The sequence below is a fragment of the Tympanuchus pallidicinctus genome, unplaced genomic scaffold (assembly GCF_026119805.1).
Source record: "Tympanuchus pallidicinctus isolate F22 unplaced genomic scaffold, pur_lepc_1.0 scaffold7, whole genome shotgun sequence".
In the NCBI taxonomy this organism is placed as follows: Eukaryota; Metazoa; Chordata; class Aves; order Galliformes; family Phasianidae; genus Tympanuchus; species Tympanuchus pallidicinctus.
In genome coordinates, this window is record NW_026294791.1 from 21,079,412 (window position 1) to 21,097,425 (window position 18,014).

The 18,014-nt window shown below is 35.5% G+C and overlaps 1 protein-coding gene across 3 annotated transcripts in view; it reads left to right on the plus strand.

Annotated features, from left to right (window-relative positions):
- Positions 1–18,014, plus strand: part of DENND1B (DENN domain containing 1B) — a 144,808-nt gene that overhangs the window by 78,093 nt on the left and 48,701 nt on the right. For all 3 annotated transcript variants that reach the window (XM_052666935.1, XM_052666933.1, XM_052666934.1), the window contains 3 exons: positions 6,898–6,998; positions 12,654–12,699; positions 14,189–14,290. In XM_052666935.1, coding sequence (XP_052522895.1) covers positions 6,898–6,998; positions 12,654–12,699; positions 14,189–14,290 — 249 coding nt within the window. The remainder of the gene's footprint in view (positions 1–6,897; positions 6,999–12,653; positions 12,700–14,188; positions 14,291–18,014) is intronic.

The window sequence follows — 18,014 nt, forward strand, 5'->3', positions numbered from 1 at the left end:
TCTGTCTTTGAGAGAGAAGAGGTAAAGCAGGTAGGAAATGAATGTTAAAATGAGAACAAGTTATTAAGAATATACATAGATGCTTAAGAAAATGAGGGAACTGAAATTAACATGGTGAAAAAAAGCATAAATAGTTTGTTATAGAGAAAATGAGTATCAGTAGGAGGTGCGTCAGTTAACCTAATCTGTAATGTGGTGGTATCAAAGCTGATATGACTAACTTCCAAACATTTCTTTTTCTGCATAAAACATTAAAAAAAAAGAAAAAAAAGAAAAAAAAAACCAAAACCTTTGGAATGGTGAAACTGAGTAACTGAATAGTTACGTGGCTCTTCCTATGCAAACCACACCTACTTGTGCATATATGTACCTCAGATTATCCATAAAAATGCCTGTAGGTCCTCAATGTAAGCATAATATGCTTACACTGATGATGCTATTCCTTACTGAGTTTTCCTATGTCTACTACCACTTCGATTTTATTTTCTGCTCAGCTTCTGTTATTGAGAAATGTGTCATTCTTGAAGCCATAGGCAAGGAACAAACTGTGTCTTCAGTCTTTTCCTTTACAAACTAATGCACAGGAATGATGCCATAATGCTGCTTTGTGAATCAAGAATTGCAAGAAAAGAATGAAATTGATTGTATGTGAAGTGCTGTCAAATTCATGAGCAACACTCTTCCCTTTCCCTTTTCTAGAATAAGGATAAAAGGAAGTGAATAACACTAAAATAAAACACCAGAGACTAGCTTTTAATATTACTTTCTTCTCTGTATTTCATTTTTACAATGGATGAAGTTAAAATTTTCATCTGTGGTCTAGAAATGCTTCTCTGTTCTCTCCTCTATTTGAGGAAGAAGTGCTGGGGGCCTCAGGAGGAAAATACATTATGGCTCACTTAAGGCCTTCTCTTTTTTCTTCTTTGAGGTTATGGGTATGGCAGATGGGAAACTGTTAGCCAGGAGCTAAATTAAAGAAATGCATGAGAAGCGGCTTTGGTTATCATGGCTTGGATAGCACACTCTGGTCTCTTTTGCTGCTTAATTTTTATTTTTTTTTTAATCAGTGGCTTCTGTCTTCTTTCCAGTGCCAGCAGAATAGACTAAGTGTATGATTTAGTCTGACTATATATATTCTTTAGAGCTGGGGAGGGTTATATGTTCTGTACTACAAAATGGCCAAAGCAAGGGCTCCCTTCCCATTTTTAATTCCCAGCAGTCTTCACCTGCCCATTCAAGAAGTGGATGAGAAGACTTGTTTTAGCAAGCATTAAATATCTGTTTCAGATTGGGGCCTAATTTCATTCTTGACCAAACAAGATTTAAATATGGAGGTCACCTGTGACAAATTTGATGATCTTAGGGATTTTGATAAAGAAGAGATGCTTCCTTTCATCTGATGAAGGCTTCTTCAGAAAGAGCCTATTGCTTTCACAGGAATTTTAATGAGTGCGAGTGCTGGGGTAAGTGCAGTAAGAGTTGGTCCAGGTTGATGGCAGCTACCGAGTTAGGAATGGTGACCCTCTACATCTTATTGCTGTAGGTATAGCTAAGTAGATGAGTTAGCAGAATCTTTGACATCTTTCAACATATGTGTGGTCAAGGCAGTGGGAGGGAAACATTTCTTTAGCCCAGTGGCACTGTGAGGGAGGAGGGAGAGAGCACTCCAGTAGGCATTTCTGGACATGGTGTTGACAGAGATTGACAGTGTTTGAAGGCTTTTCAGGAAATGGTTTTATCACAGTAATTCTTTAGTTACTTACTGTAGATTTTGAAAGGTTGTACAGTGTCATGGGTTAATTTTACTTTGTCTAACTTCTGTTGCCATTTTTGGCTTTCAGACAAGATTCTGCTAATCAAATTCCATACTTCTAGCTTTTGCACTGCAATGTGTGCAAGCCTTGTCACCTGTGGTCTGCATCTCTTTCTACCTTGGGTTACTGAAACTGCTTTAAATAAAATTATTTTTTATAGGAAGTAAGAAGTAGATTAGAAGTAATACTTCTATACAGAATAATTGTTTTCATATTATTCAGTGAAATTGTGTAAGTAATGGGTGTAAAATAAACATGAGTGGAAAATCTTTGTTCTCGATATATTGCTCTGTTTTTTTAACAAAATAAGGTACTCATTTTAAAATCAACAGTTCATTAATAAATTGAGTATTGGAGTAGCAGATACACACACTAGAGTTATTACAGATACTTGGGGGGGAAGGTGGAGCTGCCCTGAAGTGGGTAAACCTGTTTTGATCAAGGCTTGAATTAAAGCTGTTCAGACTGTTCCTGTTCAGCGCTGTGTAAATTTTGAACAGTCTTTCCTGAGTTGCAGCTCAGTGCTGTGAGGAGAAAGGGAACTCCTTGGTCTCTTGGGGATTTGTGCATCATCTCAGCCTTGCTGGTAGTTGGTATTAATCAGTTAACTGTCACCCAATAATGAATTTTTCTTACAAACTTTGTAATGTGTTCTTCCACTGTTTGGAGAGACCATATTATCTGCTCACACTTAGTTCTGACATATTTATATATATATATATATATATATATATATATATATATATATATATATATATATATATATATATATATATATTTTTTTTTTAATGAGGAGAAAGGGAAAATGACTGTGCTGGAATCGCTGCAGAATTTTAGCAAAAACAATGCTTGCTTTCCTGGCCGTGTGGTGAAAGCTGAGATGGTGATGCTGACCACAGTTACCAGAAGAGACCTAAAGCTGAAATTTTCAGTTGTACTCTAATGTTAATAAATTAACTGATAGAATGGGACACAATTTTATTCTTCTCAAAACACAGGCAATTCAAAATTAAATTTTAATGGACTCAAGTTGTTTATGTGATTTAAAACCCTTTTGTTTCAACCCATTTTTAATATTACATTAAATAAAAGTTTCAATCTGGAAGAAATTGTTTGAAATAAAGAAAAATACTCTAAAGAAGTAACAAATGCTGGAGGTATACTGAAAGTTCTGTTCAATATTGACACATGGAGTTCAAAAGACAAAAGCTTCATTTAAAAATCTCCAGCCCATTTTGTAATGGGCACCTTACAATGCTGGTAGTATTCTCCAATGCAGTGGACTCTAGGTGTATATTCCAATGTCATTCACTGCTTCAAATCAGGTGATAAACTATATCAAATTTGCAATATGTAGGCCCTGCAGAAACATTCTGCTTTCAAAAATTTAAGAATGTTTAGCATATATAGAGTTGAGCACTGATTTGTGTTTGTGTGTATATAAATACAGCAAATTTTATGCAAGTTTTACTGTTAAAGCAGTCTGAGTTCCCTGCTGATGTAATCTCCAGTAGTCACAGGCTAAGTAGGAAAGGTTTTACAAAACTTTGAAGAGAATCTCGTGATTTAGGTTAATAACTGCCTGTCCTGAAAAGGAGATTTTTCAAATCTTTGCTGCTTCTCTGAATAATTTGTTTAAAAGTGGATCATGACTAAACAGGCTCCATGCAAGTACCTTTTTCCATGAACAGTGCAAAGGACTGTTTTCTGCAAAAGGCCTCAGCAGATGTGCTTCTTTCCACTCAGTCAAGTAACAGAGGCTGGTTTCTCCACTTGGAGCTTTCTGCCTTCCCTTCTCCTACATCGGCTCCCTGCAGGTGCCCGTTCCTGCTTGGCTCTTTTCCTAGGCATAGCAGCTGTCAGATATCTTCTCCCCAAATCCAGTGGTCATCTCTGTAGACCTCTGAGCACAGATAGAAGAATTTGGAAGCTCACTACCTGTGTGTTCACTTGAACTGGTTGCTTCGGACTTGCAACATTATTCTGAGATTTGCAATATTCTGTATCTCCTTCTCTTAATATGTGCGAAACTGACAGTTAAAAAGATACGTTACTTAAATAGCTGGTGCCTTTCACTGTTGAAACACTTAAAAAGAAAATTTGCCAGAAAATGTGTTTTGATATGAGATTGGTAATTATCATATCAGTATTTGCTTAAAGACTGAGTTGGCACAGTATTTAAAATGTCACACGGTTTGAAGAGTAGCAGAATCCCTTAGCCGCTTGTCTTGGGGGCTGTGTACAGCAGGAAACTGAAACATATTCCAGCCATGTTAAAATATTTGGAAACCTACTGCAGTAGCACAAATGGAAATTTGGAAAGGAGGTGTTAGATTGAAAATTATAGGAAATAAGGGTGAGGGCCACTAGAGCAAAATATTGATGCATAAGTAATCTTTACCATTCTTCCTAGAAATGCTGATTTTTATTTTTTGTTTTTGTTTAACATGCTAAATGTCAGTCTGAGTACTACACCAAAATACAGATTCTGAAACAAAAGTTAATAAAACTTCTATTATTTTAAATGGAATTGTTCCCTTTCTCTGCTAAAGCAAGAGCTAAAATACAATACAGGCATAAGACAGAAAAATATTTATTCAAATTGTATCGTCATGCTAATTCATAATTTAAAAACACTTATTAAGAGGAGGAGGTAGATGTATACATCAGGGGGATCACCCATGTAACCGTATGCTCAGCTTCATTTCGGTCTGTGATTGAATTACACCCTGATTTTTTATATATAAAGGTAGCATGTGTAGGTAGTCGTGATTTGAAATTTATATTCTGTAAAGACTATTATGCGGTCATTATGATTACTTGCAGTGAATATGGAATTATTAAAGGACCAAAACCCATGATATTGAGCTTGATTTACACTATTTGTAGTAGAAGTTAAACACAGGAGGGAAAGAATACGAAAATAAAGCTCATAAATCCCACCACATAGAGAAGGGGTAAGTGTTTATTAATTTCATCCCTCAAATCAATTAATTCTTAGTCACCAAGCTCTAATTATTAAAACAGCCTTTTTTGTAAGTCTGAACGGAGAGTAATTGCAGCTGTTTGCTGTGAAGCTAGGAAGCGAAATGTTAATACGAACCGACCAGTTTAAGTAGGGGATGATGATATCCTTGGCTTCCTGCAGCAGAGCTGTCAGGCGCGGGCCGTGCGCCGGTCAATGGTGACATCCCGTGTGTCAGCGAGCAGCCTCCCGTCGCCTTAACCCGCAGCTCACACCGCACTCAAGCTCCAACTGTCGAGCGCTCAGGTCCCTTGGTACTGCTGCAGCTTCCAGCTCTCCTGACTGGCTCATGTTTCATTCTTTGGCAATTTGCCCTAATGATATCCCTTAGGAGCTTTCAGACCCTCTTCTTTTCCATATTTAATCGTGTTATATTAATCTGAGTGCTGAGCAAACTGTGGTGCACAAATTGTAATTGTCCCTGATTTCTGCTGCGGTGTTCTTCTAATGATTTTTTTCTCCTTTTTAGTGTAAAAATATATATACAAAATTACAGCGTAATTTTTATTTACAGGAGTAACTGTCTAAGTCAGCCTGGGTGTGAAAGCTTTAACTGCTGATCTGTTTCACCAACAGGGATGTTTTTTCCTGTAAAATCCATAATATTTTAGCACTTGCTACATAGGCAGGATTTACATTTAATTTTTAGCTCTTCATTTTGTTACTGTAAAAGTACACATCTAATAAAGGGCAGCGATAATCAAGTTAACCTCAGACAGTAATTTTGTTGTGATGTAAAACATTAGGACAGTCTTGTCTTCTTCTATAAGCTTGGAGTCTTCTGTGTAGGGCATTTCCTTTGTGTGTGCTTCCATGCTCAGCCTTCATTAAGCGATGCTGGTAAGTAAAGCAGGAAAGCAGAAGGACAATATAGCATCAATAGCAGAAATTGCTCTCTGGGTGTGACCTGCCAAACCTGTGAGAGACTGTGTTAAATCTTATGGCTGAGTTTCTTATTTTTTGTTTCAAGCGCAGTTCTTACCCTAGTTGATCTCGTGTAAGGCTTTATTTATACATATGAGTATGTATATGAATATGTGTGTATATGTATATAATTTTCATCTTGTTTTTAGTATTGTATGTGGTGGTTATTGGCTGCCTAATTTTGAACATGATTTTGATATTTTCTCATTCTGTGGTTACCTACTAACATAAACAAAACAAACTGATTCCCTAATAATAATGCCGTACATGAGAGATGAAATCCAAGTTCTTAAGGTATTGCAGATTATTTTGTTTGCTCAAGAAGTGAACAAGGCTTAGCTCCTCATCAATTCTATAGTGATGCTTTGTTTAAAAATTAACCAGAAAACAAGCAAAAAACGAACTAAAAGCATACAGAAACCAACAGAAACCAGCTGTGCCTACGTGACCGTTTTGAATGGAAGCAGATTGTAACTTCTCCTTTCTTGGTCAAGGAGTTCTTCATCTTCTGGTGGTTCTGGCTGCCAGACTTGCCAGTTTCTGTTTTAGGAACCAGGGGAGAAAGGCAGAAGTTTTTGAAAGTTGTAACGCAGTTGCATTACCGTCACAAGGAACATTCTCTTTAGATTTATTTTATTTTTGCAAAAGTAGTTTGGAAATAGAGTGACAGATTTAGAATTGAATTCTTCTCGAGTGCAGCACACTTGCGTGGCTTCATGCATAATCAGTTCCCCTTGTTCCAAAGAGGAAGGTGGGTGAGTCCCCATGCTGCCTTTCCAGCCTGGCCCAGCTGGTGCAGCAGGGCTGCACTTGTGCTGTGTGTGTGTGGCTGCACCTGCAACTGTTGATCATGACAAGCATCAACAACTGCATGCTTATCTTTTTCAGATAAGCTGAGAAGAGCTGATTTGGAATTTGACTCATCAGTCTGACTTCTTGCGAATGTTGTGCATATATTAGGTTTTTTCATATATGTATTTAAGCAATTAAAGTAATTAAAAATGCTATCATATGTGGTTTGAGGACGTGAAGTTTCTTGCAGATACAAAAGTTATTTTAAAATGTTGTATTTTCTGTTTATTCTTCATCTTAGTTTTTGTTGCTAATTCTTTGTGTGGGTTTGTTTTTTTTTAGTTAACTGCTTGTGTTCATGCATCAGCTGCATTATTGTATCCCATGTATTGGCAGCACATTTACATCCCAGTGCTTCCTCCGCATCTCCTGGACTACTGCTGGTAAGCTATAACCTGTTATCTTCACTTCTGAGATTCTTACCTGTCTTACAATTCGAAGTAACTCATGAGAACGAGGTCTACTTAAGTGACTAAATGCGCAGGGTCTGATACATGAAAACACTTCAATCAGTGTCTTGAACAGAGATATTTCAGTATGCTTTTACATGGTTTTTGAATTGCTGTCCTGATTACTGTCAACAGAGCATCCGAGAATCATGCTTGTTATAACAGTTCATGTATCATTGGTAGAGTTGTCATGTTCAGTAAGTTAAATGTAACAGTTTTATAGTTTTCATTTATTTAATGTTTACATTAACTTGAGATAGGTGATACTGATAGCAGCATTCAAAAAACACTGACTGATCTTTCTGGAATTAAGCATTAGTGTTTTTAAGCATCAGTGTTTTTCTTAGGTGCAAGGAATAATTCTGTGTCTGTGCTTTAGGCTCATCCAGGATCAGGATCATATTTAGCACTTAGCCAAATTTGCTTTAAATCTCCTTTTTATACTTAAAACACTGGAAAAGGCCACTTTTTGAGTGGCATCTGATCCTTTAAGGGGTGATGTTTCCTTTCGGAAGGTCATTACTCATTATACCAGGCTAATTTGAGGTAATTTTCAATTCCAGGTATTTGGTTTTTAAGATTTCAGGCTAAAAAAGGATTTACTTCTGTTGACAGTAGTACTAGTGTTACCAAATGAGCTTTCCTTAGGGAACTAATATAAGAGTATCTCTCCGTGGAGGCCTTCACTTCAAATAGATGCTATGAATCTGTGGTGGATAAATGAACTGTTTAAAGCCATTTTAGAGATCAAGAATTATTATAGACAAAACTTGAGTCCAAGTCAGATGTGTACCAGCCTAATTCTTGTATTTCTGTTAACGTTTTTTCTTCACAGAAATAAATTATGTTTATGCGCTTATGGGCTTGCAGGGCTTTTTTTTTTTTTTTTCTGAAACCTGTAAATATTGATGTTCGATTGAACTCCACCCACTCCACTGAACTTGTTTTGAAAGAAATTCTCATTACATTTCCTCAAGTCTTTGATATTTTTCCTCTAGTTTTCAATGTTTGTCCATGGTATAACTTTGTCTAGGATGATTCCTATACTTCATCTGTATATTATTATTATTTTTTTTAACAAACACCCCTTCATGCTTTGCTTTCAACAGTAGCTAAGCCTTTCATCTTTAATGGTAGTTTTCTTCTGGAGAAACTCTGTTCCAATTTTTTCCTCCTAGCTTTGATAATATGCACCAAGATGAGGATATAGCTTGGATGTATTTGCTTAGTTTTTGTATTACTTGAACTTACTGCCAGAAGCTTTTTATTTTCTTCAGTATCATCCGTAAATGCTGTTCTCAGAAGGTAGATCAACACCCCTTATTTAAGTTGTACCCTGCCGAGTGCATCCTGAATGCTAGAAGATTTTTTTATTTGCCCTCCTAAGCACAGATGATGTTTTGAGAAATAATAATGTTAGATGCTGTATACAGCTCCCTGTGATGATGATAATACTTGAGACTCTAGGTCATTATGCCATGACCTGAGAATTTTTTTTACTCATTAGAGAGAAGCATGTTGTTTCTTAAACTTGTAAAACTCATTTATATCTTCTTTTCTCTTTTACTACGTGACAATTGAAGTGGAAAAAAAGTTTCCTTTTCTTCTTGTTGTTCGAATGGAAACATGAAGTTCACAGAAGGAAATGCACAATTGATGAATTTACTACAGTGGCTATAATTCAGACTTTTATTAGGTTGTTATGTTTTCATGATTCTCTGATCAAGTTTGGTTTGAATGGTTCTTTTCAGGGATAGATTGGAATAGTGTAATAGAAGCACAAAATACCTTTTTTCTTACTTCTCTGGTGTCTAACAGGAAATAAATGTTTTCCTCTTAGCTGTATACTATGCAAGGTTAGAAAAACTTGATGAATTTATAGAGTCAAAACATACATTAGACCAGACTTAGTGTGTGGTCCGAGATCAATTAAAAGTGAACAAAATAACTTTCTAAATGTTTTTTTTCATATTTTCGTTTTGATATTTTTGACAGAGTAATTTCTCTTATGAAAACCTTTTTTCCTCTTGAACATAATGTATTTCTCTGCTTAAAGACTATGTTGTTTAACTTGCACTTTGAGATGTCTCCCACTAACTCATTTTCTTAGCATTGTTCTGGAATGATAGTAAAATAAACAAAGTAGAGGATTATCACTTTGATAATGTTGGCCATTTGATGGGAGTATGAGCATGTTTAAACAAAGATAAAATACATTTAAATTTACTTCTCTAAGTAAAGGTCCTGATCCTGCAGTGTACTTTGCACGTTAATCATCTAACATGTTTTGTGAGAAATCCACCTTTTTTGTTTTTAATGAGTTGAACTATACACTTTTAAAATTTCCTGAAGATAAATGATGCAGTTTTATAGGGGTTAGAATTTAAGAAATTAAACTGCTTGGCTGATACGTTTTGTGGATGTGAGAAAAGCAAAGTGCATCTTTGAGTTAAATCTGCACTAAAACACTTAAATTCACCCACTTTCCTTTGTAATCAGAAAACCTCTTTGGTTCTATCAAGCAATTTCATGTGAAGACAGGTTTTAAATGTAATGACAGTCCACCAATGTGGAGTGTTACGTAATCCAGGTTGGTTAGAAATAAGTTTCCTACAACGTATTCTTGGGCAGCATGTTTTCTAAATACAGTTCTCTAAGTATTTTTTAAGATTACTTACTGAAGTATACAGAAGAAAAGATATTCTGAGGCATCCAACACAGGAGAGTAATGGAGCTTTGGAGGGAGTCCACAGAAGGGCCACATAGATGCTGGTGCTAGAGCACCTCTCCTATGATGGCAGGGTGAAGGAGCTGGGTTTGTTCAGTCTGGAGATGAGAAGGCTGCAGGAAGACCTCATTATGGCCTTCCGGTGTTTAAAGGGAGATTATAAGCAGGAGGGAAATCAGCTTTTAATAAAGTTAGATATTGATAGGACAAGGAGAAATGGTTGTAAACTGTGGGAGAGGAGATGGCGATGGGATTTCAGGGGGATGTTTATCACTGAGAGGTGCTGAAACAGGCTGCCCAGTGAGGTTTTGGGTACCCCATCATTAGAGGTGTTTAGGGCCAGGTTGGATGGGCCCCTGGGCAGCCTGGTCTAGTACTTGACCCAGTAGCTGGCAACACTGCCTCTGGCAGGGGCACTGGAGCATGATCATCCCTGACATCCTTTCCAACCCAAGCCATTGTATGATATGATTGCATTCATGCAGTGAAGGTCTGGCATTCAGGAGAGCCTTCAGAGGAATTAAGTTTGATCATTCTTATAGTAATTATATTTGAATAAAATCAATTTTTGTAAAGGGTAAAGCACGTTATATTGAATTTCTGTGTAATTTCTGGTCAAACTAAGTTGCTGATATGAGTGTATGACAGTTTAGTCTGTAGATGATAAAGTATCTGTTCTACTGATGCTGTGTGGAGAATATAATGCAATTAGAAAATTCAAGCTAGGACTGTAGCATTTCTTATGTGATTTGATATTTCCTGAGTTGGGGTATGTTCAAGTCTGTTTTCACGACAGTAGGACAATTATTTTCCAATTAACATGCATGTTTTGCGTAACATAGTAGTTATTTTAGGAAATGATGCTGTAGATTAATCACATTTTTTGTAATAACATGCATTAGCAAGTGGAAAAATTGTATAGCAGCTCCCAGTAGTACCACAATAAAGAACTTTATGTACGTTTTACAAAAGTATGGTGTTAGGGCTTCGGAGTCCAGCAATAACAAAACTAATTCTTTGCTGAAAATCAAGTTGACTTCCCCATGTATGCTTTTTTTATTTGATGCATTTTCAAGATATGTTTATCTAATTAGCTTTGTTCTGTTAACTTTGAAATTGGAACGGTGTAGCTGTTGCTTTGTTCTGCACGCTACCCTTTCTAATGACAGGTTTATTAATGGAGCAAATCATCAGCTATTACAAGTCAGTACAGGCCTGGTGAAGCTGCTAGAAAAGTGTGCATGAAATACATAGGTGATATAGCACTTCTTTTCATTGTAGTTTCTCCGGTTTGTGTCACTTGTAACACTGAGGTGCTCTGATGTGATGAACCTGGGGAAGATCTGTTTTGCTCAGCATTCAGCAGAAGAATCTGCACTTACGCGCCAGCCACAGTTGCTCACATTTGTTCACTCAAATATATTGCCTAGTGTCAGACACTCTTGAAATTATAGTGTCTTCAAGCTGTCTAATTCCTCACTGCATATGAATGTATGTGCATCTGCTCTGCGAGCACGTTCTTGGAGAGAAACCCATTTGTGTTTTCATGTAATTTGTGTTTAGTCTGGAAGGCATAAGGCCCTAGCCTGGCTGAAGCGGTCTCAGATTTTCAGTATCGGGCTAAGAATAAGACATTGCAAAGATGTGGGAGTCTTCATTTCCCTTTTTGGAAGTCTGCACACTACTGCCTGAGAGCCTTAAGCAATGAGATTTTGTGGTCTGTCCAAACCTCTGATTTTTGATAGTGTAGATATCTTGAAAACTCGTTTTGATCTGTCAGTTACTTTTTAGATCGTTTTGTTTTCATTTGTTTCAGTCAATATTCTCTTGTGGGACATTCCTAATGAGTACAGTTGGATTATCCATAGTGTGCCCAGTTTTTTCTACAATATCAGTGGCTGTAGCCAGCTGCATTTGCTCCTCTTGCAGAGCTGGACCTGCGCTGCTGAGGCCATGGGTAGTGGCCCAGGGGAGCCCCTCTTGGGCTTCAGGAAGTGGGTCCCTGAGTGGTCAGTGCCTTGTTAAGCTCAGCTAGGTGATCGGACTGATACACTGTTCATATCTGTGGTCTTGCTTTCAGATTATTTTTCAGTCTTGATTTTTCTCTCTGCTCTCTTAGTATTTCATTTCTTACAGACTTCCTTGAACTGATCTATCTATTACTCCCTTCTCTGGAGAGAATATTTTTAGTAATTTCAGAGCATAAAAAAGCACAATGATGATTATTTTTTTCTTTTAACACTAGATAGTGAATATATTTTTTATCAGATTAATAGACAAAAGAGAACATTATAGAAAACAGTGAAAATTGATCTGATTAGTTTACTTTCTTGCTTGCATACTGCAGGAGGTCTCATTGCAGAGGCTCTGTGAAGAATGATTCCTTGTCTCATGCAAATTGGAAATAATAAGCTTGCTGTCTTGGGTCATATAAGATATTACATGAGATATTATATGAGCACTGCAGAAGCTCACTGACACCACATTCTCCAGAATTTTAAAATTATTGTACTTCAGGCAGTAGACAATTTTCTCCAATGGGATAGGATTGCTTTCACTATAGTAACCATATAGTAGTCACTGAAGTTAGATATGCAGGAGGATGAAGCCTTACACACCATTTCATTCATAATTCCTCAGTTAGAACCAGTGTCATTTATTTTGTGGTCACCTTTACTACACTGTAATAATGATAATAATTTCTATCAGCTAGTAAAAATTTCAAGAGCACCTGTATACGTTTAATACAAGCTTACACAGTGAATATTTCCTGGAGACCAAATAAGCTAACTTTTTAAATGTTTAAAGCTACAAATGCTGCTGTGGCTAAAAGATAATTTGATTTTCTCTTTTTTCTTTAGTGCACCCATGCCTTATTTAATTGGCGTCCACTTAAGCTTAATAGAGGTAAGTTAACTATACACTTCTGAGTAGTGATAAGCATGAGATGTGTGTACCATAAATAATAATGTCAGTGAAAATGTTTCAGAAAAAAATCTCCTCTTATTAGGTCAGAATAACATATGTTAAGCTTCAACGTTTTAAAAAGTGAAGTTGTCCCTATTTGAAAGGATACTTTTCAAACACTAAATTGAAAAATACAAGCTCTACATCATGATTTGTTTCTGTGCATGTTAGCTATCTCAGTGACACTATTTTTTATGTTTTTGTTAGAGGTTCAGCAACATTTCAGATCTTTCCAGTAATAGTAATTAAATTTATTTCTGGGTTATTGCCAAGTGAAAGTCAGCATCCTTCTGATTCCTCAGCTGACTTGCGTTCTTCTTCCACTGTAAATCAGAATCCAGCATTCATCCAATAACATTTGACTTTTATTTTAGAAAACAGAAAATTTTGTCTAAAACCAAAAGCTTTTTCATACTTAAACATACAATAAAACAATGGATCTCACCCAAGTGATAAATAGAAAAATAAATTGTTTTGTCTCTATTAATTACTGTTTAATGACACATGTCAGTCTGTCTACATGTGTAGTATGATTATCATGCAGTGTAGGTAATTGATCCAGGAACTGTTTTATTCTTCTACTAGCACAATTTCTGATGAAGAATTCACATTTGCGAAACCAACAAGGTTCTCCTCCTATCTGAATCTCTGGCAAGTTTGTTCCCTAACTGTAGGCAGATATTCTTTTCTCATTGACCAAGCAGCTATAATCTATGTGCATTGATAGTAATATATTGACTAGGATCTTTATTTAGTCAGAAAACAACAAAACAAATACACTCTGTAAATGAAATTACCGAAATCCTGATATTATTTTCTGACCCATAATATTGCATATTATTGTAGGACCATACATAAAGAGTTTTATCTGCTTTTTTAAAAAAATGTTCTCTCAAAGGAATAAATTGTTTAATTCTTACTTGCTAGTCAAATCCATTGACAAAAGAGTATCTTTTGAAATGATAGTAGACGTCACATGGTCACATGAATGGGACTTACATAAATCTGAAAATAATTACTGTGCTCTATTTTCTTCTGGTTATATGATTATTATCCTATCTAATTTTCACAAATATGAAAGAATGAAATGTTTTTAAAAGATATGTATGTGTGGGTGTGTGTATATATATGTATAATATTGTACTTAACTGTTTTAAATAATTCTCTGTTTTCAGGAATTAATTTATTGAATACTCTTGTATTTCAGAGGTTATTAATATAACCATAGTGTTTGATGAGAAAAGTATTCTAATAATCTTTGACTCCTATGTCTAATTTACAGATCCTACATGTGAAAGCTCAACCTTGTCTTTGCTAGTATTATTCTTCAAAAGATCATAATTTCTATTCCAGATATTACAGTAAAAAGGCACTTCGAGGAGGATGCTGTAGTAAATTATTTTTTTTTTGTATTTTTTTCTCTTTGCAGAGAGTGAAAAATAGATCACTGGAAGATGTGGTTTTGCTAAACGTTGACACAAACAATCTAGAAAATCCTTTTAATGACCTGAGCAACTTACCCGGTGAAGTGGTGAGTCTTATAGATGTTTCTTGGAGTTTCTCTTTTGTATGGATGCTTTCTTTGCCTGATTTTGCTAACTGCTGTAAAAGAAATAGGGGGGGTAAAAAGCAGCAAATGTAATCCTCTGTTTGATATTTTACATTTCTGACAGTTGAGGAGATGTTGAATGGTACATCATATTCCTTATTGTAAAAGTAGGATCATAATTATAAAGCTAGCTGCATTCATTAGGCATAGCTGCTCTAAACGCAAGAGTCTCTTCATCTCATCTTAATCATTATATTACAAAGTAGGCATTTCTGTCTGCCTAGTGGCATGTCTTGCAAAAGAACGAGAGAGTTTTTGAAGGCAAAAAGAAGAAGGGGGCCAATTATCGGCTTCTTCTTCCCTGCCACCTGCCAGCGTTTTCCTTTTAATTAATGATCTGATGGCACTGGTCAATATAATAAGAAATGCTTGTACAGTTGGGGTCAGAAAATTCAGGCTTTGATCTTCTTCAACTTTGTGAAACATTTATTTGTTTTCTCTAAATTATTTCAGTTTTATTTTAATCTCTTCTATCCTGCTGAGGGCTGCACGAATGAAAACCTATACTGTTTGTCATTTGATTTGGCAGAGCAAAGACTGCTTACTTAGAATTCTATTTGTAAATTAAACTGCAAACCCAGTTTGTCATAAAAGACATCTGATCCTTTTGAAATGACGAAAACTGTCTTTTGTCTGTAAAGGATGATAAATTAAGTGCCAGTTCTTTCTGGACTTTGATCTTGCAGAGGGTCTCCCCCTCCTTTTTTTCCTATTGCCTATAGGGGAACATGTTCTGTATATCATTTTATATAGTCACAAAATTCACCTACCTTCAACAGAGCTCTGAAAAAAAATTATTTTAAAATCACTGTTTTGATTATTTACTTATAGATGCACAAACTGTTGTCAGCACAAAGAATTTTTTATCAAAATTTGAAATCAAAGAGCTACATTTTCTGAAATTGTAAAATCATAAAAACAAACTGTCATAATCGAAGAAAGGCACTGATGTAACATACTATTTTTGTCACTACATACTTTGTTTTTGCTGATAATTTGTATGTATTTGAAACAACAGAAATCCAACTCTTGATGATTTTATTGATGTAAGTTCCCTTTCATTATAATAGCATTTAAATGTAGACTTTGTGTAGCTCTTCTGGTCAGTATTCCTCTTGATTCAGTATCAACTACAGTTCAGTAATGTATAAGAAACTGATTATATAAAATATTCTGGAATTATGCAATTTTATGTTGATGTGTGAAAAAGTGTATACACATAGATGCACAGGAGTTTTGAATGTGTTGTATTTTATAAGAGCATATGTATTTTATGAGGGTAAACTTGCATTGTGTTGGTGATTTTACTTGACCTTGTATTCAGTGTAAAAGGTTGAGGTTATAATGTTATGGAGGTACGTGCCTCTTGTCAAATAATAGCTGGAGATGGAATTGAGAATTAGGCATCATCGTTGGTCACATACTAGAGTAGCTGGAGGTCCTCTGGACAAGTGGAAATGAATCTTCACTGAATGCAAGCTCTCATTTTACAGATGCATACCAAAGTGTTCTCTAAATGAATATGCTAGCATGAAAAAAGTAGAAGTTACAGTTCTTCGTACTTTTAGGAGTATTTTCTTCCTCAGGATACATATATAAAGAACTACTGTTAGTGAATTTTGTCTAATGTGCAGACTATACAGTAGACTTCACTGAAGAAAAGTGGGGAGAAAACAACAACAAAACAACAGTATTGTGTTTTATGCAAAATATACTCACAGAAGTTATTTTAGGATTTTATAATGAAGCTTCTGAATAATTTAATCTCCTTCTGTATTTCAATATATAAAACAATTTAATTAAAAATTAATGGAAAGCAAAAATTATAGCTAGAAAATCTGCAAACAAAAGACAGAGCTCAGGCTTTGGCACAAAAAATGGCAGAATGCTTATCCCTCTGTATTCATCAGGGACAATGCAACTGCTAACATCTGGGTTAAAATTGTAAGAGGTAGGAGTGTAGAGCCAAAATGACATGTTAGACTTGAAACATTAGAGCAAATGTCAGATGCTTACGTACATGAAATATTTTGGCCTATATAAATAAGACTCATAAGCTTATGTACAAAGGTGGTAAAACTTCTGATGAAAAAATATGATAAGCAGGAGTACCACTGAAGGGTGTTAAAATGGGATGAAGAACTGGAAATGTAAAAGAAACTCTAGTCTACCTATGCCTTTGAAAAATTGATTCCAGATAGATTAACAGTCTAACAAAAGAAACATAATATTCTCAAAGATTTTTATAAAACTATTTATTGTCTCTGATGAAAACTGGATAATTATTTTCTTGATCACTTTGCCTGGTAGCGTCCTTGTGCCATAGGTATTTAATAGTTTACCTTAGTAAAGTGTCTATGAAATGCTCCCGTTCTGAATTTTTAAAGAATAAATTTAAGATAGAAAAATATTGCTATATGACATTGTCTAATAAGCTGCATAATAAATTAACTGAGATTTAAAGGCATTTTTAAATCATTCTTTTAAGTATTTAAATTATAGTTACAGGCTGGATGACTTTCTATGCATGTGAACTCTATTATTCTGTCAGACTGACCAGTGGTCTTGACTATGCAGAGGTCAGTGGTCACAGTTGTCCTGAATTACCAGTCCTTTTTTCATGTGGACCCTCTGCTGTGTTGCATGCTGTAATCTTCTTAATGGCTTCATTCCAATATTCACACATAATATTTTAGATTTATTGACTGTTAGAAATACTACCATGCCAGTAGCAGTTCCGCTACTCCTAAGGTATTTAAAATTGGAAAAATAAATCAGTGCAAGACTTTCAGGAATCCTTTGTTTTCTTAGAAGGGGGAAAGACCCTCTTTTTCCTCTCTTCTGACAAGAACACTTGATTTTAAATTTTATCATTTCACTGTGAATTTATCTATTGTTTTTTAACCAAAAATAGATGAAAGTAAGTAGCTACTTCATTGAGAGTAAATTTCCTAATGCAATAATACTTTGATCACCACTTAACAGTGTAAGAGGGTAGCAAAAGAACGTTTGTATAAAAATTGATATAGACTATGGATGCGTAGCTGTTTGTAAACCTTGGGCCTGATTATGCAATACCTGCTTGCAGTTGACTGTTGAAAAAGGTGAGTCCTTTGCTCTACTTGAGCTCTTTTGGAAAAACCTCAGAGCGTGGAGGATAGCACGTTTAGCTACTAAGTCTTACTGAAATCGCTGTAGACTTGAAGCATAGCTTTTATAAATATGATCCTCAGAAAACAGTAGGCTTTATTGGTTTATTACATGTTCTGTGTTTGTTAGATATTGTCAACTGTAAAATCTACAGAGCTGTTGAAAGATGCATAGGCTTTATAGCACGTTGGACATACGCACTAAGATACAATACAGAATGCATTTTTTTTCAGTATTGGTTTTGAGGTAAGTCACGGTATTTAAACATTGTAACTTAGGCAATGAACATCGCTGTTTTAAAGGTAGCGTTTGAGAAGTAGGCTGTAATTCACATAGAAAATTTAACAGTTGCTTTGTAAGATAATTACTGAGACTGAAACTAATTGCTGAAAATATGATGCTGGAGAAAAGCATCTTCAGTGCATCAACATGCAATGAAAAAGACTCTTCTAAAATGTATCATGTATTATGCTTTTCCATGAGAAAATAGGTAAAA